The sequence below is a fragment of the Canis lupus genome, chromosome 5 (assembly GCF_003254725.2).
Source record: "Canis lupus dingo isolate Sandy chromosome 5, ASM325472v2, whole genome shotgun sequence".
NCBI lineage: Eukaryota > Metazoa > Chordata > Mammalia > Carnivora > Canidae > Canis > Canis lupus.
The window spans coordinates 15,847,881-15,873,738 of record NC_064247.1 but is presented as its reverse complement, the minus strand read 5'-3'; the positions used below and the strand labels follow the sequence as shown (position 1 = coordinate 15,873,738).

At 52.6% G+C, this 25,858-nt stretch overlaps 1 protein-coding gene across 1 annotated transcript in view; it reads right to left on the bottom strand.

Moving 5' to 3' along the window:
• The window catches only part of DSCAML1 (DS cell adhesion molecule like 1), a 344,526-nt gene extending 323,752 nt beyond the window's left edge, over window positions 1-20,774 (bottom strand). The window contains 3 exon segments of the mRNA XM_025465371.3: window positions 772-918; window positions 4,179-4,496; window positions 20,593-20,774. Coding sequence (XP_025321156.1) covers window positions 772-918; window positions 4,179-4,496; window positions 20,593-20,638 — 511 coding nt within the window. The 5' untranslated portion in view covers window positions 20,639-20,774.
• Window positions 20,775-25,858: the final 5,084 nt, after the last annotated feature.

The following is a 25,858-nucleotide window of genomic DNA, read 5'->3' as shown; positions in this document are numbered from 1 at the left end:
GGAGGAAGCAGCAGGAGAGTCCACGCAACGTGCTGAGATGAAGACAGCGATGCTGGACCAGTGGGGGGGGGGGGGGGGGGGAGGAGGGGGACACCAGAGGCCTACTGGTCCTCTCTTGGGGGTTTCCAGACCTGATTTCCCCATAGAAAAGACAACCCTGTGTAGGGAAAAGGAACCAGTAACAGAGGGCTTGCTCTAACAAGGTGAACCTACAACACGGTACTAACCTCTTCCCCTGACACCAGGCAAGAGTGAGGCAAGAATCCTAATGGGGATCTTTAGCCAACTCATGATAAAAACAGTCCCATGTGCATGAAACTCAGGTCTGGTCCTCCGAGGATCCAGTGCTCAGTGCTCTGGTCATTCCATGCAGACCACAGCCAGCTCCTAGCTCCCCTCTCCCCACAGCCCTTCCCAGCGAAGGTGCTTCCAGCCTCACCTCCCATCACAAGGAGCAAGGGCAAGCGAAGACTCAGGAGCCAGGAAGGATGAGGACCCCACTCTTTTGGGGGAGTAGGGCCCATCCTGTGTCAGATGGGACATTTGCACACCCAGCAGAGGCCACCAGCACATGGGTTTTCAACGCCCCACACAGAGACATACCAAGCTGAGACCAACAACGCTTTTCAGCCAAAGCATCACCAGGACAGTAAGAATGAATCAGTCACCAGAACCAACCTCAAGAGCTCAGGTCAACAACCAACTCAGCGCCTCTGCTTCATCTGCCCCTGTTTCACCCCTGCCCGCTATGGCCCCACAGTCCTGCCTTACCTGGAATGATGGAGACCGTGTCCTTCTCCCAGGACACAACGCTAACATATTCCTGCACTGAAGAGGGGATGAGGCACTTGAAGACGGCCACGTTTCCACGCATTGACCTTTGATCCTCCACCCGAACGGTGTAGGGTTCCCTGAAAACTGCAGAGAGAGGAAGGGGGCGGGAAAGAGGGGTTGTCACAAGGCTGGGACATGGTGGGGGCCCAAGGAGGGAACAGAGAGCCAGCTCAGCACCCCCAGGCCTTCCTCCCCATCATCTCCTCCCCCACCTCCCATTTAACCAGCCCAGAACTTCCTGCTGTGATCTGACTCCTGCCTGAGCAATCTCTTCCCTGTTCCACTGGGCAGCTTACCTCAGAAATATCTCATCTCCTCCTGCAAGGTCGTAAATCTGACATCTAACCTTTCTAATTTGAGTTTTTAACAAGCCATTAGATTGGAGCACCCTGAGGGCAGCCCCTAAATCCTGCATTGGGCTCTCACCCAACAAAAGGATATATAGGAAACAAGGAAATACGATAGAATTCCTCTAAGGAAACCACACTCAACTTCTTACCTTATTCCTGGGCCCAAGGTGGCAATCGTTTGGGGGCACGGTGACCATAATTTACCAAAAATAAAAACTGTGACACATGATCTAACCCACAGACTTCTCTGCCACCTTGATGTGAAAGGCAACCTGGGAAAAATGTCGTTGATGCATCAAACTTTCTGGAAGGGCTTGGTGGTGTAGAAGGACGAGGGAAGAGAATGTTTAAAACTATGATTGTTTCTGAAAATGGATGGTCTTCAAGATTCTCCAAAACAAACAATCCTTCCTGTTTTTCCTACCTCCTGACACTGCCTACAGCCTCATCCCCAGCCTTGCCCCTCCCTCCAGAACTGTTCCTTCCTTCCCCTGCAGCGTGTGCAGCTTGGGGTCTTCTGCCTCAGTCCCAAGGCTAGTATTGGGGGGCACTGTCACCTACAGCCACTCCACATCAGGTCCCATGGGCGGGCCAGCCTCTGCCTCTTCCATGTCCTCCTCTGCTTGGCCTCTTCCAGGCTCACTCCATCCTTCCACCCCTCCTGCCAAGCAGAGCTAGTGCATCCAGATCTCCGCTGCCTCCCGACCTTGTCCCTCAGCAGGCACCTGGGCAGCGTGCCCTCCTGCTCTCCCTGCCACGGTTGCCAGGGTGATGCTCGGGGCCCTGCAGCCCCTCTGGCTGTGCACCTGCAGCCCCTCCGGCTTCATCAAGAGCCACTTAATTGGCTGTGTCTCTAGTCAGGCCAGCCCTGCCTGGCCTCCCCAGGCCTCTCTCCTTTCCCGTCTCCCTATGTGGTGATTGTGGTGGGGAAGAGATACAGCTGAGGTGGAGGAGAGGCGGGGAAGGCGGAGAGGAGTAAGCTGCTGTCAGTTCTCTGGGGCCAGCACACAGGAGGCCGAGGGGGGAGCCGACACAGGAGGGAAGCAACGTGGAAGACTAGAAAAAAACTGGGATTTATGTGCTGGAGTCCCAGGGAGCCAGCAGAAGCCAGCGGTGAGAAGAGAGCAAGCATACCCAGCCTCCTCCTCCAGGCAGCTGAGTGACCCTGCACTACAGCCAGTTAACCTTCGGAGCCTCAGTTTCCTTATTTATAAAAGGACACAACAATGATGATGATGCACGTAGAAGATCTGACCCAGGAAAGCACCTCAAAGATGTTGCTTGTCCTTACAGCTACACAATGGGCTCAAATGTGCCCTTAGGCAAGCCACCTAACCCCTCCTTGTCTTAGTCTCTTATTTGTAAGAAACACTTTATAGGATTATTGTGAAAAGTGCCTCCTAACTCAGTGACAGGCACGTAACAGGAAATAGGCCATTATTTCCTCTTAGCCCAATCTTCCAGGTGCTGGAGGAGGCCAGAACTGCACCAAACCCTGGCCTCAGGGCTCCCACCCCAGCACCTGGTGGTGTCATGGGAACAGTGCAGAGGACCGACTCCTGAAAAGTAGTCCCATGGGGAGCCCCAGGATGGATGCCCTGAGCACGGTTCTGGGTTCTAAGGGCTCACATCTATCCCCAAGCAAGCCAATAGGATGAAGACCAGCTCTTTAATTAAGAGTGCCCACCCAAACTTCACCCTCTCTATATACCCATTCCTAGCTACTTGGAACCTTGGACTATGAGAGACACTCCTGAAGCAGAAGGACCCTGGAAGTGACAGAACTTGCAGGATCTGTTCCTAGGCAGGCAGGTTGGGAGGCCTTCCCTGGCACCTCCTCTTCTCTGCCCCATACATCCACCAGTAAAGATGGCGCACCCAAGCCTGGTGTCATCACGGTGGGCTAACTAACACACCACCTGTCCTCTCCCACCCAAAAAGCCCTTCTAAGAGGACCATTCCCCAAACTTCAGGGTTCTCTTACTCTTTAAGGCACACCTTACAACTGATCATACACACCAGTGTCTCACGACATCCTAATTAAGAGGAGCTGATCTAAGCCAATCCCTCGCCTCCTGACCCAACCCTGAGAAATGAGATTCTCTATTTTCTTTAAAGACAACAGCTGAAAACTCCTTACTTCCTTGCCTCCACCGACCCTTCCAAAGACCAATGTCCTTCACCGCTAAAATCTTCCTTTAGGAATTTTACCTAAATGCCAGTTCCCATGAGATATAGTATATTCAAAGATCCATCAACAGAATGGATAAATAAACATGGTAAAGTCGAACAACAGAACAACTACACAGCCATGACAATGAACAACCCCATTCAATGACGCACAGCAGCAGGGATAAATCCCACAAACATAATAGTGAGCAAAGGATTCAACAGAATACATACTGTAGGACTCCATTTATATAAAGTACAAAAATAGGCAAACACCTGTATTGTTAGAAGTCGGGACAATGGTTTCCCCCAGGGGAGTGGTGACAGAGCATGAGGGGGGCTTCTGGGGTGCTGATATTGTGTATCTTGATCTCGATATTAAAGTTGGTGAAAATTCACCAAGCTATCTACTTATGTGCACTTTTCTTTAGCTATTTCAATAAAGGGGTTTTGAAAAGAAAGGATCTTGCTGGGTGTTTTCCAAGAACCGAGCACTGAAGCAACCACGTGATCTACATGAGCGCTATCTCAGTTAACCAGCCCAGGGAGTGATGATCGGGGCAGGTACCGGCATCAGCTTCGCAGAGGAGAAGATGCAGGCTCAGAGAAGTGTTCTCTTTGCCTAAGGACACACAGTAAGCAGGGAGCTAGGATTCCAAAGAACTAGAAAACTTCCCTTGAGAGAGGGACTCCTTCCACGCACCCACCCCCACCCCCCGAGCAGGGCACACATGTGTCTTCAGAACGAGGGGCTGTAGCTGCTCCCCATCACTACTGCCCTTAAGACAGAGCTCCCCAGCAGGAAGCAGGTGGCTGGCGCCTTACCTGCTTTGACGCGGATGTTGGGGCTCCGGATCTTGCCGGCCGCATTCTCCGCGGTGCAGAAGTAGTCATTGTCGTGGATAAAGCTATTGAAGGCGGAGGGGGAGAAGGGGTAGAGCTGCAGCGTCCCGTTGGCGTGGACGTGCCGGATGTGTGGCACGTCGTATATGTCGTCCCCCGTGGCCAGGTACCATCGAAGGGCCGCGCTGGGGGAGCCCGCGGCCGGGCAGGGCACCACCACCCCCACGGAGCTGGAAAAGGTCACCTGCTGCAAGGAGTCATTTACAAAGTAGAGGCTGGTGCCAACATCTTCAGGGCGAGCTGTGGGGAAGGTGAGAGGAGAGGTTGGATCAGCCACGGTCCCATACTCACCTCCCACCACCCAGAGGCGTGTGTGCCCCATCCTCATTCATGGTTCAAAGGCCAGTCACCCAGGAAGCACTTACTGAGCGCTGACTATACCCTAGGCACCGGCAAGGAGAGATGTGAGACAGTTCCTGCCCCCTCCCACGAGTTTCCAGCCTAGCCCACAAATGGCAAAAGTTATAACATCTCACTTTCCAGGCCAAGCGAAGCCCACGGAGAAGAGGTTGGCCATCACTCTGCTAGGCTGAAGGGTCTGAAGCCATGATCCACTATTGGCACCCACTGTTGACATTAGGAGAGATGCTAATACTGCTTAGGTCATAAATATTTCTTGGGCACCTACTATACGGCAAGCAAGTACATGCCCATAACCTCCATGCATCTATCTGCACAATCCTGAGAGGGCCTGGCATCAATCGCCTCTTTTGTTTTTTAATCATTCCCTTTTCTTAATTTTTTTAAAATATTTTATTTATTTATTCATGAGACACACACACACAGAGAAAGAGGCAGAGACACTGGCAGAGGGAGAAGCAAGCTCCATGCAGGGAGCCCAACATGGGACTCCATCCCGGGTCCCCAGGATCAGGCCTTGAGCTGAAGGCAGCACTAAACCACTGAGCCACCCGGGCTGCCCTTCTTAATTTTTTTTTTAAAGATTTTATTTATTTATTCATGAGAGAGACAGAGAGAGAGGCAGAGACATAGGCAGAGACAGAAGCAGGCTCCCCTCGGGGAGCCTATTGCAGGACTTGATCCCAGGACCTGAGCCAAACGCTCAACCACTCAGCCACCCAGGTGCCCTAATCATTCCCTCTTATAGGCTGAGAATAGTAATGTGACTTGCCAGACATCACACAGCTAAGAAGCAACAGAATTGAAATTTGACCCATCACTCCCCATAAGGATCTTCATGCACTCTCTATCATACCATAGGTGAAAGGTGCAGGGTGAATGGAGAAGGAGAATGCTCGCCTGGAGCAAAGAAAACTGCAGGAGACCCTGAGAGCAGTCTTCCACCTCTCGAGGCCAAGGGCCAGCAGTACTGTGGGTGGATAAGATCTAGGTCAGGAAGCTAGAGACCCACCCAGGTTCTTAACCTGGTGCTGACACTGACTGTGGTGACCCTTGCCCTCCCTGGGCCTCCGCTCCTTCACTTGCGAGACGCGGGGGGTAGATGGACAGGGCTGCAAAGACCTCACGCATCTCTGGCCCGGTCCCACTGTAGCGCTCTGTCCCCCGGGAGAACAGGCTCAGGAGGGCAGCTGCCTGACTGCCTGGGGCAGGGCCACCTGACTGGGAGCACAGCTGGCTGTACCCCTCACACCAGCACGTGGCCTCAGTGTCTCCTGCCCAACGGGACGCAGCCCTGAATGGTGGAATCTGGCCCGCCCTCCCTGCTAAGGGCCACCTCTGAACAAGGGGGGCCGAGGCAGGAGAAGAGAGGGGCCCAGTCCCAGGTCTCCTGCTGGAGGCCCCTCCCTCCCCACCAGGAAGATCAAGGAGCAAACAAACCACTCTACTGCTTATTTAAAGAACGTTGCAGGGGACCTAACTTGACCTCAATTTCCACAACTTTATGAGAAGGAGGAGGGCCTGCATCCGGACTGTATTAATATTCTTGGCTTAACTCTGAGCGGAGCCTCCAGGGAGAATATACTGGGCAGCTCGTTGAGGGAGGCCATTAAGCCTCATTGGTCAGAGCAATTCACATCATCTCATAAAAAGCCATGATGAAGCCATTAGCAACAGTGCTGGAAAACACATTCATGGGCTCCTTGCTGGGGTGTCAGGGGCATCCTCCCGGCAGCAAATGCATTTGCTGTCCCCACCAAGCACAGCACCCTTGGCGGCTGAAAGGCTCTCCGACAGGCAGCGGTATCACCTTTCCATCCTCCTCCTCACACTGCCTCCTCTTGTGATGGCCCCAGCATTGGTGGTGGTGCAAGGCTGCTCTGAGGAGGAAGAAACTGGCCCATCTTCTGAGGGGTCCCTCAGAAGCCCAGAAACATGCCTGACTCACAGTGACTAGAGTATTCTCCAAGATCGTGAAATCACGGCCTTTCATGGGTCAGCAAAGAAGGCTTAGGAAGGCTTCTCTTAAGACCCAAATTTTCCAGGCTCCCTTTCCATGGGCCTACTCACCTTCTGTGAAATTTCCTTATTGAGATTCATTCAACAAACATTTGAGAAGCATCTTCTATGTGTCAGGCACTGTTGTAGGCTTACTTATATGACTTCTTTTAACCTTCCAACAACCCTACGTGGCAGGTACTACTAGCATTCCAGCCTACAGACGCGAGAAGTGAGGCACTGAAAGATCAAAGCAACATATCTGAGACCACACAGCCCATGAGTGAGGGCTCTGAGATGCAGACGCAGGCAATCTGAGCCCAGAGTCTGACTTCTGAACAATTAGAAGATGGTAACCATTGCAATAAAAACACCGCCTGGCCACCAACATCTGTATTTAAATGGCCAAGTACAGGATTAATGTACCTGCACACCTGCAGGCGCACACATACTCTTCGTGGGAGGGGACCCTGATGAACTCAAACTTTCAGACAATGCTTAGCCTGTGGGAGCAGGGACATCACTCTGGGGTTCTGGATGCTTCCTGAGACAACCCAGTTAATCAGACACCCTCTCCATGGCAGCTTTATGGATTGGGGGAGCCAAAATCCATCAAGGTACAGAAAGATTCTACATTGTGCCTGACAAATGGACTTGGGAAGCTGAGAAAGATTCCTGACAAAGAGGAATTCAGGAATTATCTGATTCAAGAACAGGGTAAGAAATTATTGATGATGTAGCCCTCCGTAATAATAATACCAGCAGCAACCAGAACAGCCACCACGACTTTCACGCTTAACTGTAGTCCAGGCTCGGACCTAGACCCACTATAGGTATTATCTCACACACACAAAAAGATATTACCTCACTTAATCTTCATGACTCCCTAGCAGATGGTTTTATTGTTATTTTGATCTCACAGATAAGAAAATGAAGACTCAAAGTTAACTAACTTCTCCAAAGTGTGAGTGCCGGAGCTGGGACCAGAACCCAATGTTGCCTGACTTCAGGGCCCAGAGACAGAGCTGCTCTCTTGTGTGAACCACGCTGAGGACAAACCACAAAATCTGGTTTTCTGGACGAGGTACCCCTCCGCATCCTTCCTTCCATCGCAACCCCACCCCAAACACTCTGTCCTAGTCTCCCTCTCTCCTGGCTGGAAATCCATGCTACGTCCCCACTGCGAGACTACCCCTTCCCAGGGCCTCCTCCTCTCCCGCCAGGAGCACCAGCCCGGGGTGATAGCAGCCTTCCTGCACTCTGAGCCTTGGATCCTTCCAGAGCCAAGGACACAGGGTTCTCAGCAACTACAAATGGGTAGATTTAATTGATGAATTGACTGGGATTGTCCAGCCACCTGTCAGGGCTGATGAAACGGCAGATTTATAGCAAAAGGTGAGTAGCCTCATATTTCTCCCACCCCGGGATGTAAGCTGCTGTCTTCTGAGTCTGGGGGAGCTGGGGAGGATGAGACAAACCATTCATTTCTGCTTACGGCTCTGACAGTGCATTGCCATTATGAAACATCACCCTCAGGTGTAAAACAATAGCATTTTGCACTTACATCAGGCTCATACTTTACCATCACAAGGCACCTGTCAGCCCAGAATGCAGAAACCCTCTAATAAACATTAATTTAGCCTCACCCCACCTGCCAAGAGAAAGGAGTGAGCAAATCTATAAAGGGGAAACTGAGGCACTGACCACCAGGAATCTCAAATCTCTGCTTCATGCCAAGATGAAGTCGGCACAAGGGTACCAGTGAGTGGCCACAGCAGCAATGGGTACGTTCAGTCACCCAACCATAAAAGAAGGAGTAGCAAGGGCCTCATTCCAACCTCAGGAAGTCTGGCAAGACCTCTATGGTGGGGGCTTTCCCTCCTTCTCAGGCCCCCGTTCGAATCTTTGGAGCAGGGACAAAGCCTCAGAAAGCTTTAAGGGGGGAAGCTCAGGTGGCTCAGTGGTTTAGCGCTGCTTTCAGCCCAGGGCATGATCCTGGAGACCTGGGATTGAATCCCATGTCAGGCTCCCTGCATGGAGCCTGCTTCTCCCTCTGCCTGTGTTTCTGCCTCTTTCTCTCTGTGTCTCTCATGAATAAATAAATAAAATCTTTAAAAAAAAAAAAAAAAGAAAGCTTTAAGGGGAGCACAGAAGTGTGGTATAATAAAGCCCTCGTAGGAGTCTAAGGAGCTGCCTTCCCTCCTGGGGCTCACCCCAGACCTGCTGTGTGACCTCAGGCAAGCCACTAGCCTTTCTGAGTCTCAGTGTCCTCACTCACTGCACCATCTTACCTGCCCCCCTGAGACTGCAGAGCAGGGAAAAGAGAACGTGGAAGTACTTGGTTCCCCATAAAGAGGATGAATAGGAGGGACAAGACTGCTATTCACATCCCAGTGACCCCTGAGGGGTCCAGGGTGCCTCCAGTTACTACAAAGGGTGACCAGGGCACAGCACCACTCAGCAACCCTGCAGAATTCAAGACCCTCTCCACCCCTACTTCCTCTGAGCTGACTCCTGCACCCTACAAGGCTCTCCTTCCCCAGGTCCCTCCTGACCCGGGGATCAGGAAAGTCCTGTTCTTTCAGGAGCTATTTACAGAGCACTGACCACATGCTCAGCAGAACTGCACCCATGGGTGGGAGACACTAGAGACAAGGAAGAAAGGTGCCACCTTCCAGGAGCGTATAAAGGAGATGGAGAACAGGAAAGGGTTAATCCAGAGTCCAGGGCAGTGTGCATGGAAAGTATCCCTGAGGGGACATGTTAGTGACTTAGTGACCAGGGAACAGCTTTGGGGTTGAGGGCTCCAGGTGAGCCTCAAAGGATGATCTAAACAAAGGCCTTCCCACAGAGAGGCCAGCCTGAACAATGCCTCTGTGGCAGCCATGGGCACAGCACGTCTGGGGGACCCTGCAGGAACCTTCCAGGCAGGAGCACTGGCCGGGCTTGGGGAGAAGAGGCAGAAACAGCTGGATTGGCATATTGGCCCTTCAGTGGTGGAAGGCAATGCGGAGGTTTGCAGGCTTGGTGCCTGAGTTCTCCCAAGTTCTTGTAGCCCTGTGTCTAACTTCATGTTGACCTTACATTTATTTCCCTGAAAAAATAGTGGTTTAGCTAATGGTACAAGCTCTCAACAGAGGGGAGAGTAACACTGATTGAGCACCTGCTGTGTGCCTGGCACGGGCCTTGCTTGCAGGCTTCCAGGGCATTCTCTCACTGAATCCTCACACAAACGTGCAAAGTGGCCCTGTTAGGCTCATTTTACCAGTGAGGAAGAGGAGGCTCACAGGGAGATGGTACAGCTAGGTAAGTGGAGGCACAGCCAACACTTGGTCAAGGTCTGTGTGATCCCAAGCCCGAGTCGCAACGCTGAAGAGTTCAAAGTTTGGGGCCCCCACCCCTCCGCCCACCACCACTTCTCTGGAAGTGCCAGTTTGGAAAGCATGTCCTCACACAGAAACTCCTACTTCCCCTCAAATCGCAGCCGCTCCCCCTACCCCAGCCCCAGCCCTTTCTTCCCTCTGCAGACAGAAGCAGGCATATTTACAGAGAAGGAGAGGAGGGGGGAACACTTCATAAATAAAGAGAGAGACATTCAGATCAACAGCAAAGCTTCTTCTGGTCAAAGGGGGAAATGGATTTTTAATAGAAAATGGAAGTTATGGGCTTGGATGTGATGTGACAGTCGCCCAGACTTAAACCCATTTAATCTTCTCTGCCGTTTAACGTGGAGCACCACCCCGATGCCGTGTTTCAGGAAACAGGCTCCAAATCGCTGGGAGATTAGAAGCGTAGAAATAGCAGCGCAATATTTTTAAACCAGAAATCGCCCCCAGGCATTTGGGCTGCCCCCAGGGTCACCACTGAAACCTAAATATCCATCACGTCAACTCGCTCGCTGGCCCTCCTGCCCGTCTGGCCATCCGGATTAGTTTGGCAAAGGAAACCCGACACCCCGTGTATTTGACACCCGTGGGCCCCCACGCCCCCCCCCCGGGCTGGGCTGAGGGGCTGTCCGGCCAACTGAGGCCTCCTCCTGGGTGGGCACTGAATTATCCCCATGTCATCGTCCCCAGTCATCATAAATGACAACCCAAGGGAACTGAAATATTAACACCTCGCCACCTCCACTGGGAGAAGTGAGTCATTTTGTTCTCTTCCTTTACAATATTTACTCATCTCATTCACTGGACTTTTCAACCAGGAGCAACTGGTCAGTGCTAGACCTGCAACCTGCCCTACCCTCAGAGATGGGCAAGAGCTGGCAAGGGGTCCCCATGCCGGGGCACAGCAAGTAGGTCCCCAGGGCAGCAGGAGCAGTGGGCAGGGCTCCCCTGGAGGGCTGTGTGAGCTCCCTGTCCTGGTCACCACTCTGTCCCCTGGGCCTCGCTGGGCAATTCGCAGAGTGGTTCAAGGCCCAGACTCTGGGGCCAGGATCCCCAGGTTTGAATCCCTGCTTCTGTCACTCACAAGCAATGGAACCTCAGGCAAGATAGCCTCACCTGTGTGCCTTAGTTTCTCCATCCATAAGAGGGGAGTGACGTCAAAGGTTGTTAGGTTGGATACGTTCATATAAAGGACAGTTGGTGGTAACCACAAGTGCCTAGCAGCACAGAAGTATTTGTTGCTATTGTTAGGAGTATTCATCGTAACAGGCAAGGGGTATTTGTGGAGTAAATAACCCACAAAAAATACTCACCTCTCAACTACAACAATTACTTAAGGCAGTTCTTGGATGTTATTCTGTATAATCAGCTGGAGGACCGGTTAAAAATGCAGATCCTTCCCTAACAGTACACTCAAATCTGTCAGAGGGCCGGGAAACTATTTCTGAAGCGGGTGGTTGTCTGCCTACAAGTCAGAGTAACACACCCCAGAGAAAAGTAGATTTGCCACACTGGCCTTCAAAATCACCTTTTCCAACAACAGCCAATTTCCATGGGCTTGGCTGATGGGGACCGTAGCACCACTTAATTAACTTAATTTGGTAATCGAGTTAATAAAATAATAGTGGTGTGATCAATAACAACAAAGCATTGCAATAGCCACATGCTGCTGCCCCCAGGCCTCACACAGAGTTTTTTTTCTTTTCTTTTTTTTTTTAATGCAGATGTGGCCTGGTGAGTTTTTTGGGTTAATTTGCCAGGTTCATTACTGCACTGCATTTGCACACAAAGGTTTTCATACAAGATATATTATTTGCCCTCACTCTGATTGTTCTTATCCCACAGCTGGAAAAACTGGGTCCAGAGATCAATCAGTGGGACCTCAGCTCAACCACCTTGTCCATCCAAAACCTGGGTCAGGACCCATGAGACAGGGTCTGGCTCCTTTGTCAGAGAACCTGCTTCTTGTGCATTCGCCCCTTTGAGACAGTCTAAGTCTACACCCTGGGGAGGAGAAGAGCAAGTCTCCCCAGACAGTGTCAGAGCATCTCCAGGCAATCGGAGTTGGTACTTGCCCTGCAACAAGATGGAGCAGCCAAGACCAAGTCTCATGCCTTCTGTCTGTGGCTTCCCCGCAAACCTAGCACACCTGCTCTACCGCTAACCTTCACCATCTCCATTTCTTTTTGGCATTTATTTTGTGCCAGGCACTGTGAGCAGCCCTTTCCTTGCATTATGAACAGTTTAAGCCCTACAACAACCCCCAATGTAGCTACTGCACAAGACCCCATTTTATAGATAGCAAAATGGGATGTTAGTTGATGGAATGAGCGCTGGGTGTTATATGCAACTGATGATCACTAAATTCTACCTCTGAAACTAAAAAAAAAAAAAAAAAAGGGAAGCAAGAAAAGAAAAAAAAAAGAAACAAGCTGTTAGGTCAAGGAGTCTCCTAGGTTCACACAGCTAGCAGTGGCAGAGGTGCATGTCAAGCCCAGGCCTCCCGCCCTCTGGGCTACATTTCTCAAAGGGCACACTACATTCTAGACTCAGACGGCCTCCAGGGTGCACACATACCACGAGGGGGGTTTCTGATGAAGGAGAGCCATTTGGGGTATGGTTTTTCTTATTTACTTGGGACTGCCCCAGGCTTCCAACCTTTCATCCCCAGTACATCCCCCACCCCCACAACTAAATGCCAGCAGCCTTACCCTAGTCCTGGAGAGAACCACAAAATCTCCATCTCCAAATCTCCCTAGGGAAGCAGTCCTACCTCAAGGAGCAGTGCTGCTGCTTCAAGCGCCCGAGTCCTCCACTTCCCCATCAGAAACATAGGGTTTGGGTTTTGGTTTTTAAAGATTCTCAGCACAAACATAGCCCCTATCACTAGCAACCAGAAATCTGTATGACCCAGTAAAGATCAGTTATTCTTCAACCAACAAGGCCCCTCACCACAGGCTCCAGGAGTTATGAGCCAACAGCTGACTGTCAAACAGACTCTCTAATCTCCCAGCCCCTTGTAGACACGCCCTGGGAAGGGAAGGCCCCTTATGGCCAGAAGGTCTTTCTAGGGAGTCGGCTCAGACAGCACAGTTGTCTCTAGAGATTCCTAGATTTAGATTGCTAACGCTTGAGGGATTTAAGAGATTATTTTGTCCAATCTCCTTCATTTACAGATGGGGAGTATGAGGCCTAGAAGGGCAGAGTAACTCATCCCAGGTACACAGCGAGCTACCCAGTGTCCTGTTTGGGACTAGACCCCTGTTCTCTACTATTCTTTCAATTCTGGCCCGCCCACCTACAGAGCCCAGCAACCCAGGATGGAGGGGCCTCATGGAGAAATGACAAGACATTGATGAGGGAGCCTTAGAGGAATCAGGGGTGCTGGATGCCTGCAAGAGAGGCCTCCGGTGGGCAGCCATCTGTCTGCAAATGGTCGAAGGGTTGTCAAAGGGAAAAGGGCTTCACCTATACCCCTGTGGTTTAAAAAGGCAAAACCAGGGCCAGTGAACAGAAGGTACAAGACCCAGACCACTTGGCGGATTCTAAAGATGAGCTCTGTAATAGAACTGTGTGGCCAGAATGGGCTGCCTTCAGAGAAAGGTATTTGCTGTGGCTACAAGTACTGGAGCATCTGGTTAGGGGATGGATTCTGTGTCCTCAAATGGCCTTCCAACCTGGAAGACTTTTGCCCATGGCAGTCATCTGATCTCTCTCACACACCCCCAAAGCAGGTCCTTAGACCTGAGACCCATAGACCCCATGGCTCTGGAGGCCATCCCAGAAGCAAGGTGGCTTTGACTCAGCTGCATTCTCAGGACCTGGCTTCCAGTAACGGCTGTCACCTCAAATGAGGTCACCCAAGGTAGGACTCTATGCCTTCTGCTCTTTCCACAAAGGACTGTGGATTCCCAGCAGTGAGCATCACCCTTGCAGAAGTGTGTCCAGAGGACTATGGAATAAATCTGCATCTAAGGACCTGGAGTGGGAGCAGAGGTAGGCTCTTCCCACACCCAATGGGGGCAACTGGCAAGTCTGCTCCAAGAAAGACTATTGCCAGCCTGGCTGTGCCTTGTCAGCTGTTCCCCATGTTGCTAGGAAAATTCTCCATATGTGGGGGGCCCAAGGAGTGGGGAGACAGCCACACACAGCTGGGAGACCTTCGTTGTTCCTGTATGATGAAGTGACAGTAATTATACCTCACATTTCAGCAAAGGATTTATAAGGCTAAAAGTGGTTTACTGTGGTTTTTACATGTGTGCGTTTACATGTTGCCCCGGTTGATTTACAAAGCTTTGTCACATGATATACAAGGATATGCCCCTCGTCCTTCATGTGCACACATAGTAATAGGTGCCCTGGGGAACAGTCAGGGCACTGTTATTTTCCCCATTTTACAGATTACAAAATAGAGGCATGTGAACTATTAGGTCATTTGCCTAAATTAGGCCGAGCTTTGTCATCTAGGTTCACGGACAATGTTCTTTCCAACACATACACATACACACACCAGTGTAATGGATATGCAACCAGCATTTGAATAACCCTGTTCTTAATGAAGATGGTGGTGACCTTGGAAGCTGTCAATGTGAGCATCAGGGAGACCAAGGGCATGGGGAAGTGGGGCTGAACAGATGAGGGGAGGGAGTAGCAGCTGGGTGGCAGGGGTGGTACCCAAGGCTAATGCTGTTCACGCTAAAGCAGCCCTGGACAAACATCTGTTAAACAGGGCACACAGGCTGTTGTGCCCCCAGCCAGCCCTACCCTCATGGAACCCACAGGCCACAACCTGCCATGGGCAGCACCTGACCTCTTGATCATATGCTGCTTCCCTGTGGCTGACTGGGTCATTTAGGGAGAAGTGGTCCAGGGACCCCCAAGGTCATGGGACCAACACCCCAAGGTCAGGGGTATTCTCTACACACAAAACTACCTGCAAAACAGCAAGGCTCATCCCAGCAGGGAGGGACACAGATATCTATCCAGCTATAAGACACAGGGGCTCATCCTGTGTAGACCCTACACATAGGCTTTATGGTATTAAATCCAGGATAGTCCTTACTCTGGCCAACTATTATGGAGATTTAACAACCAACTGGCCTTCCTTTGGCAGACGTGCAACTGGCCTTTCCCTCATCCTCAAGTCCAAGTCCACAGCCAACCTCTGCCCTCATCTCTTTTCCACTGGTGGCCTAGCTGTGGCTGGGGAAAGGGAGTGGGCTGGGCTCCCCAAGGACGTGCCTGCATGGCCTCAACTGTCTCACTGAGGATGGGTCCTGCAGGCCACTGAGCTAGGTGACAAAAGGAAGCAGCAATGTCCCCGCCCTGGTCAGCACACAGTCTTTCTTACAGTTACAAGTCTAAGCCAGCTGGCTGGGCCAAAACTGCAGCTGATTGATTCAACAACTCAGGACAGGACCCAATGATCTATTCTGAGGTATGGGCAGGAGGAGAAAGGTGGGAGCAGTGCAGAAAAAAAGAAGACATCTAGTATTTATTGAGTACCAGCTGCTCTCTGGCTACTTTACGTGTATGGTTGCCTTTAACCCCAATTAATAGCTGGAGAGAGGCTCAGAGAGACCCAAAGTCACATATTTAGTAAGTGCAGAGCCAAGGTATAAATGAAGGGTTCACTTTGACTCCAAATTTCCACCACACCAGCAGGCTGCAATTTTTTTTTATTTTTCCTTACAACTCCAATATATAAAATGCTCCGATTGAAAGACTTGGGGATGGAGGTGCTTGAAGCTCTGCCTGCTGGTCCTCCCCTCTCTACCTGCAGCCATCCCCCAGGCTCCACCCAATGCTCTAGGGCTCTATACCACCTCCTTCAGAAAACTCTGTGGGCCCTGAGTGAACCAGGGCCCTCCCGGATAGGCAGAAAAAAACTCTGGGAGGCCTCAGAGCTGCACCTGCCAGGGCAGGATTTGTTCCTGCCCCGGAAATGCAGACAAAACCATCCGAAGCCACATTCCCGCTGCAGGGCCTCCCAGCTGGCTCCCTGGGAAGGAGCACTCCAGCTGCCCTGGATGTTTGCTCCTTGAGCATGACTCCAGACTCTTGCCTCAGAACTTCCCTCTGTGGCCCCGTGCCTGTCGTTCCACTGAAGCTGCCTTAACACTGTTAGAATAGGGGCCCTTCCCCTTCCCAGAAGCCCTTCCCCTAATCTCTCGGAGACCACAATCCCCTCCAAAGCTGGAAGTCCACAAACCAGGAGGGTGAGAGAGCGTTTTGGCTCCCATCATACCTCTTCCCATCAGTTGCTGCTTCTCCCACGACCGTCCCCAGCCCTACACATCCAGCTTCCTCCATTCTGAGGGTACATTTACCAGAAACCTAGCCCTCGATTCTCATAGCAGGTATGCCCACCCTCTTCACCCTCTTCTTCCTGCAGCACAAGAGGGACAACCCACACCCCAAGCTTGGTCAGCCTTAGGGTGTCTCTGTGCATCACCTCTCATCTTATCCCAGTAGCAAGCTCCAGGGCTGCCTTACCAGGTGGGCTCAGTGCTGAGCCCCTGTAGGCCTCAAACTCAGAGGCAAGAGGGAAGCCCTACCAAACACACCAGTCCTTCTTCCCACTCCTGCCCCACCCCCATGCCACACCAGGAAAAGGTGAAGGGCTGCTACTGAGGCTGAGATCAAGAGGCTACTCACACAGAGAGGGCGAGGCTCTTGGCCTGGCTAGGTCAGCATGCAAATCTGTATGCAAATCATATGCAAATCTCAGGCCTGCCCTTGGGTTCCTGGCACCCTGCCATCTTTGCTGCCTGTGGCTCACCCCATTCAGGCACCTGGGTCCTGGCTAAATCTACTGGGATAGGGGCTGAGAAAGCACTTTGGGAGCTGAGGGCTCTTCCTCTGGACTGCTTCAAATGTCTCCAAGAAACACCTCTTCCAAGATCATGTGGGAGGGAAAAATCTCTCAGCCTGGTATCTCTACCCCTGAAGAAAAAAAAAAAAAAAACAAGCTTTCTGAACGTCAACCTCCCCTTCAATTCATCCACAAATAAAATCCACCTTCACCAGGCTGGGTAGGGGAGTAAGCAAGTGACAAGGGTGGAGTTCCTGAAGACATGGAGACAGTTAACTGGGGCTTGAGGTCTGCACCCCGCCCCCCAATCAAAGGCCTACAGTCCAAGAGGTGTTCTCGGCAGCCTCCCAGCCTGGGTCTGGGGGCTTCCAGTCTGCTCGCTTGGGGGCTTGCTTGTTTGGCAAAGCACTGCTGGGCCACACGCCCATTCGCTTGGCCACCCCCTCCCCGTTCCTCAATCTAAGAAAAACAAGCCTCTCCAGCCAGTCTCCTGGGATCTGTTCAACTTAAGCGCTGCCTTTGGGTCAACCGCTTACTTGCTTTTCGTTTCTAATTGAGCCTCCCCATTCTGCCGCAGAGATATATTAAAGGCAGCGACTTTGATGCCCAGAAATACGAAGCCTCTCAAAGGTTTGCCGGGCATGATGGCAACTCCATTCTCCCCCGCGGTATTCTAGCAACAGGGGCCCCTCTGCCCAGCTACCCCCTCCCCGGGCTCACCGGTCCTTCACCTGCTTCCCCAAAGTAGTGTCTGCCATTTCAAGATCTTCAAAACACATTCCCCCACTGCCTCCCCCCGCCCCACACACTTCTAATTAGACACCGAACAGAGTGTTAGAGATTTTCTTAATGGCTTGACGAAGCCTTTTAATTCAGTCTCCTCAAGAGAGAAGAACCCTGAGTCCCCGTCCGAGAGGTTGGGGTGGGAAATGAAAAAATCAATGCAACCCATTATTTTGGCTTTTAGAAAACAGGGATTTTAGTGCCGGGGAAGCTTGTTCTTTTACACAGTAAAAATGCAAATGCAAGCAACACAGATGCTGGCCCGCTGGATGTAACAACGGAGAGAGCCTCACTGGGGTTCATCTGGCTGCCCGAACCTGGATTTGTTTTGGCAATAATAAGGCAGTTATTGGAGACTCGATAACCGATTATTAAAACACCTTCCCAGTTCGGTTCTGGGGAATCTGTCTGAGCTCAGGCTTCATCAAAAAAAGGTATTTCACGAGGAATGGAAATAACAGAAGCTTAAAACACATTCAATAACTGCTTAATCCCATCCAGAGGACGCTCTATCCCATCTTGTTTTCTTCTCTCTCTCTCTCTGCCTCCTCCCGCTCCTCACAGATGGACGTACAAATTATTGCAAGAGGATATTGTTTTCTGTAACAGGCTCGAACATTCACATTTACATTTTCCTTGGTGCCGTGGGGGTGACTGGCAACGAGAGAGAAAATACACCAAACCCCATCTTCCCCGCCTCTCCCGGCGTCCCATCTTCTCCCAGCCGCCTCTCGCCAGCCCCCGCCGCCGCGCCACCCCAAGCGGAACAGGCCCTGGGGACCAGCCTGGCACCTAAGACCCAATTAAGGCACGAAGGAAAAGAAAGGACTGTCTGGCGAGTCGCCCTGGCGCCCAACACAGATGCTGGAGCCTCTGAATTGGCAGGGCCCGCCAGGACTCTGCAGACCAAAAGGCCACCGAGGTGCCACCTCACCTGGCACCTCCAGCCTTACCCAGAGGCCCGAGGCCGGTGGCAACTTTCGCCTCAAGTTGGAAAGGGTTTTGCCCCTCAGGCTGTCCTGTTGCCTTCTGGGCCTTTCTCTGCTAGCACCCCTCCCCATCTGCTTCCTCCCTATCAAATAGCCCGGGGTTCATTTATTAATGCCCAGCTTCTGGGGGTGGGAGGGGTAGGGCTGCATGCTTCAGGTATTTGCTGGGGGACTGTGGGGCGTGCAGGGCAGAGGACAAAGCTGGGCAGGAGTGTGCAGAAGCTCTGGCCTGTGCTCTCCGCCTGACAAAATGGAAAGGGGATGGGGGGCGGAGAGAGAACGAAAGAGAGAGAGAGAGAGAGAGAGAGAGAGAGAAAGCTGCCGCTCCTCACCTTATGTATTTTTAATATTAATGTAATTAAAGCTGCGAGCCGAGCCAGCCTGCGGGGGCGGAGGGAGGCAGGAAGAGCCTGGGGAGAGGGAGACTGGGGGGTGGGGGGTTTGAACAGGAGACAGCTTCTTGCTCCGCTGAAGTGGAAGGAGAGGGTGCTCTGTGGAGGACAAGGGGTTAACCAACCTAGACCAGCCTTGGCGTGTCACCCAGTGGGCCCCATTGGGTCTGAGAAACTCAACTACTTTGTCCACGATTCACAGGCCACCTCTCGCCCCGCACCCCTGATCTGCAAACCCCAGCAGTATCTTGGCCTTCAGTCTGGCCTTAACCCGGTGGTATTTACCAATGAAATAAGGGTCCCCCTCCTCCCCCCCCAACCCCCAGCCAGGAGATGCTGCAGTCAGCTCCCGCAGGTTGCAGACTCCAGACCCCTGGGGCATCGACACGCAGAAAAACTAGACCCCTCCCCGAGCGCCCCCCTCTGCGGGATTGCCCTTCCCCCATCGCCCAGGGGTCAAGGGCTGCGGCTCGGCCAGGGCCACGGGCGGGGCAAAGGGGGGCGAAGCCGCCCCCGGGGCGCGAAGGAGAAAAGTTAGAGGGCTGAACAGGTAAAGCTGAGCTGGTACGAGCGTGTGTGCTCCGCTGCGCAAGGGCGCGGAGTTCGGCCGCCTCATCTCCCGCCATCTGCGCGCCCGGGGGCACGTCCTCTGCCACGGCCTGGAAGCCCCAACGCCGGCGACAGCCCGGTCCCGGCTCAGCGCCCAGGTGACTCTGGTCGGAAATATGTGCCCCCTTCCACCCCCGGTCCCGGCTACCTCGAGGATCAGGTGCGCGGCGCCCCGGCAGCAGGTCCGGACATGCCGGACACCTGGACCCACCCCTAGCAACGCCTTCTCTCCGGGGAGAGCGACACGCCCCCCGCCCCCCGCAAACTGAAGACGGTCCCGGTGTCCGGCTGACCCCGCGGCGCGGAAGCGGAGTCTCGCACCTTGGGGCGCGCTGCCCGAGGTGGCCCAGGCGGCGCCGCGAAGCCGGGGCTGGTGCCGGAGGGAGCCCCGGGGGGGGGCGGGGCTGGGGGAAGGCGACCTCTGGGTCCGGAGAGCAAACTTGCCAGCCGAGGGACCCCGGCCCTCGGAAGCCCCTGCTCCCCCGCCCGCCGGGGCGCGGAGGAGCGCCATGCGGTGCGGCGCGGGGGTCCGGGGCGGCCGAGGGGCGCAGGGCGGCGGCGGAGGAGTGAGCCGCGGGGTCCGAGGCCCGAGGAGCGAGGACTCCGGGCGAACGGCCACGGCCCCAGGACCCCTCCTCTCGGAGGGCACCCCAGGGTCCCGGCGCCAGCGAGCCGCAGGAAGCGGGCCAGGGGCTGGGGGGAGGGGTCCGGGCCGGGGCAGAGCTGCGGCCCAGCCGGGGGCGGGGAGACCGGGGAGCCGGGGCGGGGGGGGCCGTGCACCTCCACCCCCGCGGGCGCGCCCCGAAGCGGCAGGCGCGCGGCGACCGGCGGAGCGGCCCGGGGCACACTCTCACCTGACCCCTCTCCCGGGGTCTGCCGCGCCCCCGGCGCCCCACCCGAGCGGGGTCCCCGCGCGCCCCGAGCCCGCCGGGCACCCCGCCTGGCCGCCCGCCGCGCGCACCCCGGCCCCCGCCCCCGCCGCCCCGCCGCCCGCGCGGGTCTCACCTTTGTGTAAAGAGTCCAGGAGCAGGAGGAAAGTTACCAGCCACATGCCATAAAGAGGCCCTATTCTCCGGGGAGGTGGTCCTGTGGCCGGCCGTGCGGCAGCGCCTCTCCCCCGCTCAGCGCGCTCCCAGCCGCCCGCACTCCGCGCCCGCTCTTTCTGCTCCTCAGCCCAGCGCTCGGCGGCGGCTCCTCCCTCCTCGGCTCCTGGCTCCTGTCATCCGCGGGGCTGGGCTAGGCGGCCGCTCTCCCCGCCTCCCCGCGGCACCCCGGGTGCGGAGCGCCGCGCCGGCCCGGCACCCCCACCCCCACCCCCACCCCCACCCCACCCCACCCCGAGCCCAGGGACCCGGCCTGGGATCGCGACCGCCCGGCCCCCGCCGGGCTGCGCCGTCCAAAAAGCCAGGGGTCCCCGCCACCCGCCTGCTCGGAGCCTGTGGTCGCACGCAGGCATGTGTCATACGTGTGCCCGGAGCCCGCCATGCTCGGGCCAGGGAGGCCCTGTGCCTCCCGGCTGGCTCGGTCACCTGGGGCCAGTGCTTCCTGCGTCTTTCGGACTCAGTTTACCCATGGATGCTCTGTATGCAAGTCAGAGGTAGAGCCCTTGGGGGCCTCCCGAGCTACCCCCACCCACCCCCCCAGAGCTCAAAGCTGCATGCCCTTCCAACCCCTAGTTCTGCAAGCCTGCCTCCCGGGGAGCCTCGGCTGAGTCCAGCCACCCCCAGACCCCCTGCCGAACCGTCTTCAGCACTGGGCACATCGTGCTGATTTAAACAACTATTTGCAATGAATTGTTTGATGTCTGCTCTACCTCGCGGATCTTCCTCCTTTATCCTCACCCACCCCACCCCCACAGCTTTCTCACCAAGCAGAAATCAGTTTATTCCTTATACCCATCTGCATAAAGTTGGCATGGAATTGAACAGGGCTGAAGCGAGGGCATCTCGGTTACAAAATGAATGTTAAGGCCCTGCTGTGTGCCAGGCACTGGGAATGGCAGTCAGGTCTGCTGGGACAAGGTTGCTATGGTTAGAAAGCCCTCCTTATGCCGGTAATTCCAGAATAAGGGGGCCCACACGGGATCCAGAGAAGGGGTTCACAGTAGCCCAGGAAAATGGAATATGAGCCAGGACTGGATCTCCTCTCACGCAGGATAATGGAGGCCACCTCCATGTGCTCTGGCCACCTGGCTTGGCTCACTTTGACCCGTTTCCCTGGGCTGTGCAGGGACAGGGGGAAACGCGAGGGAGCCAGGGGGGTAGAGAGGCCGCTGTTAGCTCCATTTGGCAGAGGAAGAAAATGTACTTCCTCAAAATGTCTTACCTGAGTTCAGACAGAAGAAGTGGGACTCCTTGTTCCCAGGTTTTGCCAAGATATCTCTAGACATTTTACCTAAAATTTTCAAAGTGTGCATTTACTTTTTTTAATGTTAAAACGTACATCACAAAATTTACCATTTTAATCATTTTTAAGAGTACAGTTTAGTGGCGTTAGGTCCCTTCACGATGCTGGACAACCATCACCACTATCCATTTCCAGAACTTTTTCATCATCCAAACAGAAACTCTGGATCCACTGAACAAAACATCCCCATTCTCCCCTGCCCCCAACCCATGGTAATCACTACTTTTCTGTCTCTGATTTTGCCTCTTTCAGGTACCTCATATAAGTGGAATCGTGCAATATTTGTCCTTTTGGTGTCTGGCTTATTTCATTTAATGTGATGACTTTAAGATTCATCCATGTTGTGACCTATGCAATTCCCTCCTTTTCTTGGCTAAATAATATTCCACTGCATGCAGAGACCAGACCACATTCTGTTTATCCATTTATTTGTCAATGGACATTTGGGTTGTGCCCACCTTTTGGCCATTGTGAATACTGTTGCAATGGACATGGGTGTACAAGTATCTCTTTGAGACCCTGCTTTTTGACTCCTCTGGGTTTATACCTGGTAGTGGAATGGCTGGATCATAGGGTAATTGAGGTGTTTTTTTCTTTTTAACTTTTTGGAGGAACTGCCAGGTACATTCACTTTTTCTGCAGCGTGCTTTAAGAATTTGGAGGACTCACACCTGCAACGACTATGTATAAACTTCACACTATCCGTTGAAGCTTTATCAGCCCCTTTGAAAACAGGTGAGAAAATCGCAGCTTAGCTTGTTCAGAGTCAACCAGTTTGTATCACAAGTGACACTAGAACCCGCATCTCCTGACCTGGGAGCAGAGCTACTTGCTCTGCACACTGTGCTGCCTCCCTGGTGCTCAGCCTTAGGATGCTATGTCACCTCTCTGAAGTGGATGCTTTTTCACTAGGGCTTTCACCCTCTGTAAACAGGCAGAGAACAAAGACATGGGGTAGACTGCAACAGGTGTTGGAGATGACCCAGCCCAACCCACTGCTTTCCAGAAGAGGCAACTGAGGCCCAGAGCGGGGAAGCAGGGGAGCTGTCTGAGGTCATAGAGGCAGTGACAGAGCTCAGATGTCTCAACCCTTCTAGATTAGCTTCCTTCCCTCACCACCCTCCAGCCTGCTGGGCTCATTCTTCCGTCATGTCCCTTCCCTTCGAACGGAGACAGTCACTGAGAAGAATCCAGTTATTTAAAACTAAGCCTATTGACCCAGAGCACCTGGCCGGGCCATGCCTAAAATAACCTGCTCAGTCAGACACGGATGAAAGGGGCTGCCGTCTGCTGGAAGGGGACAGGCCCCAAGTGGGCCCGGGGCTGTGGCACATCTGCTTGTGCCTGACATGCTGGAAGGTGAGAAAAGGATCCTCCTCTCTCCACTTACCTGAAGTATGTCCTGTAACCTGGGTGTCTCTTCTCTGCTGGTTACACCTCCCAGCCTAATTTAAAGGACCACAACACTAGGTGTAGAGCATCATGTGTTACCTGAAGGAGGAGGTCAGTCACTGTCAGTGATGACAATCTGGCTGTCCCCTGAAAAAGGTGTGTATGTGGGAATGGGGTGGGAGGGGCTGGTGGGGAGGGGAGACTTGGTGACGCTCTCTAGCACAAGGAGGTTTTACAATGTCATGGTTAAGAGTGTGGCTCTAGGAGCACCCAGGTGGCTCAGCAGTTGAGCGTCTGCCTTTGGCTCAGGTTGTGACCCCAGAGTTTTGGGATGAGTCCCGCATCGGGCTCCCCACAGGGAGCCTGCTTCTCCCTCTGCCTGTGTCTCTGCCTTTCTCTCTTTCATGAATAAATAAGTAAAATCTTAAAAAAAAAAAAAAAAAAAAAAAAAGGAGTATGGCTTTGGAGTCTGAGCTGAGTTCCCAGCCCAACTCTGCCATCTACTAGCTGTTTCACCCTTGGGGAAATTACCTGTGCCAAGCCATGGTGCCCTCACCTGGAAAGTGAGGACTGCTCCAGTATCTACCTCAGGGGGCTGTTGTGAGCAGGAAGAAAGACAAGCTGGTGGCCCACATGTCATAAGCACATATCACTGCTCAGGGGCCGGGGAGAGACTGGCTTGACTGGGGAGATGTGGGGATGACACCCTGTAGCCCATGCTGCGACATGGCCAGAGGCCACAGAAACACAGAAGGAAGGTGCCTTCGGGGCGGGAAGGATATGGGGAGACCGCCAGCAAGGGAAGGACCATTCTCTAGCTTTTGTCCCTCTTTTAACATTTAGGAAACTATCTTTGAAAATGACAACCTGGCTCAAATGCGTTCAGAGGTGCCCTCTCAGCTGGAGATGTATCCAGAACTAGCTTGTCAGAATCAGCAAGAATCCTAGTGAGGGAGACCCAAGAAAACAGCGTGAACCTCGAGGACAGAGAGTCAGCAGCTCGTTTCACCCACGCGCACCTTGAACGCTGTGGCTCTTCTCCCATAGCTGACGTTTGGAGGAACTATTTTTTTTATTTTGATGAAAGAGACGACCCTTTAAGGTCCCCAATCAAATGGAAGCCCTCACACCCACACACAAATATATGTACAGTGAAGTGAGAACAAACACAGTCGCCCGGGCAAACATTCACATGTACAGGTAAACATAAACACTTAACAGCGGGCACACCTGTGCTCAAATGCAATTTGAACATAGTCCAAAATTCTGCACTGGCACCAATGCATATGCCTTTAATTTTTTTTTTTTTTTTACAAAAGCCTCAAATGCGTGGGACTCATCTACAGTAGGGTTACACCATCCTTTAAAAACAGTGATTAATTCTGATATTTTTGTTACATCAGGACGCTGGATGATAATGTGGCTGTTGTGAGTGTGTGTGTGTGTGTGTGTGTGTGTGCGTTTTATTAATGCCAGCTATATGAAGGCACTGGGAGGCGAACCCTCTCCAATTCAGGTTAATCATGGATATTTGAGGGGTATTATTTTGCCATGTTATATTAGGACTGGAGCCATCATGAGAAACAGCAGATGCTTTTTTATTTAAATTCAAACAACAGCTTATGTATTTTGGATACCTTTCTTCAAAAACAAAGGCATGTAATTATTTTAGCAATGCCTTCACATGTGTTCTGAAATTCTTTAACGACTTCTTTATAAATATGGTTTTCATAAAAGAAGTCAATACTGAATCAGATCAGCGTTGAAAATTTAACATTTGGAGTTATATAGCTAATTCAGGATTGACCTTCTTAGTACTAATTCATTGACTGAAAGAGGGAAAACAAGTAAGGATTCCCTCCTCCCTTTTTTTGGTAATTGATTTTAATGTTATAGAAAGAGTCCTTGGACACCCTTAGATTATGAATCAGAAATCCTGGGTTCTAATCTCTCTGTCACCTTAACCAGCTGTGTGATCTCGGACAAGTCACTTTACCTTTCTGGGCCTTAGTTTTCTCACCAAATGAGTTGAGCTAGAATGATGACTAAGGCCCCTTCCTAACACCAGAGATGAAGTGAACACAGATATGCGTGCATCCCAGTCCTATCCTATATGTGTGTGTGTGTGGGGGGGGGGTGTATCCATACACATATGTAGGCAAGGAAACAGAGATCCAAATTTTCATACCCAGATACTCAGAAGCAAACACCAAAAAACTCACACAAAATAAACAGTTTTTGCTTCAAATGCATGCACATATTTTTAAAATATTTCCATCTTTTTGAGGTGGGATGAATCATTGCAATTCATAAATAATGATGCCTATATAAAAAGGTAGCACATGTCCTTAAATTACCCAGGCTTTCCTTAAGCCAAATTCTATTAGCTTATCTAGGGGGATGCCTAGGTATGTTGTACCACTCAGTCTCTCACCATTTGGGACTGTGACATCATGGTTCTAAGTTCACTGGG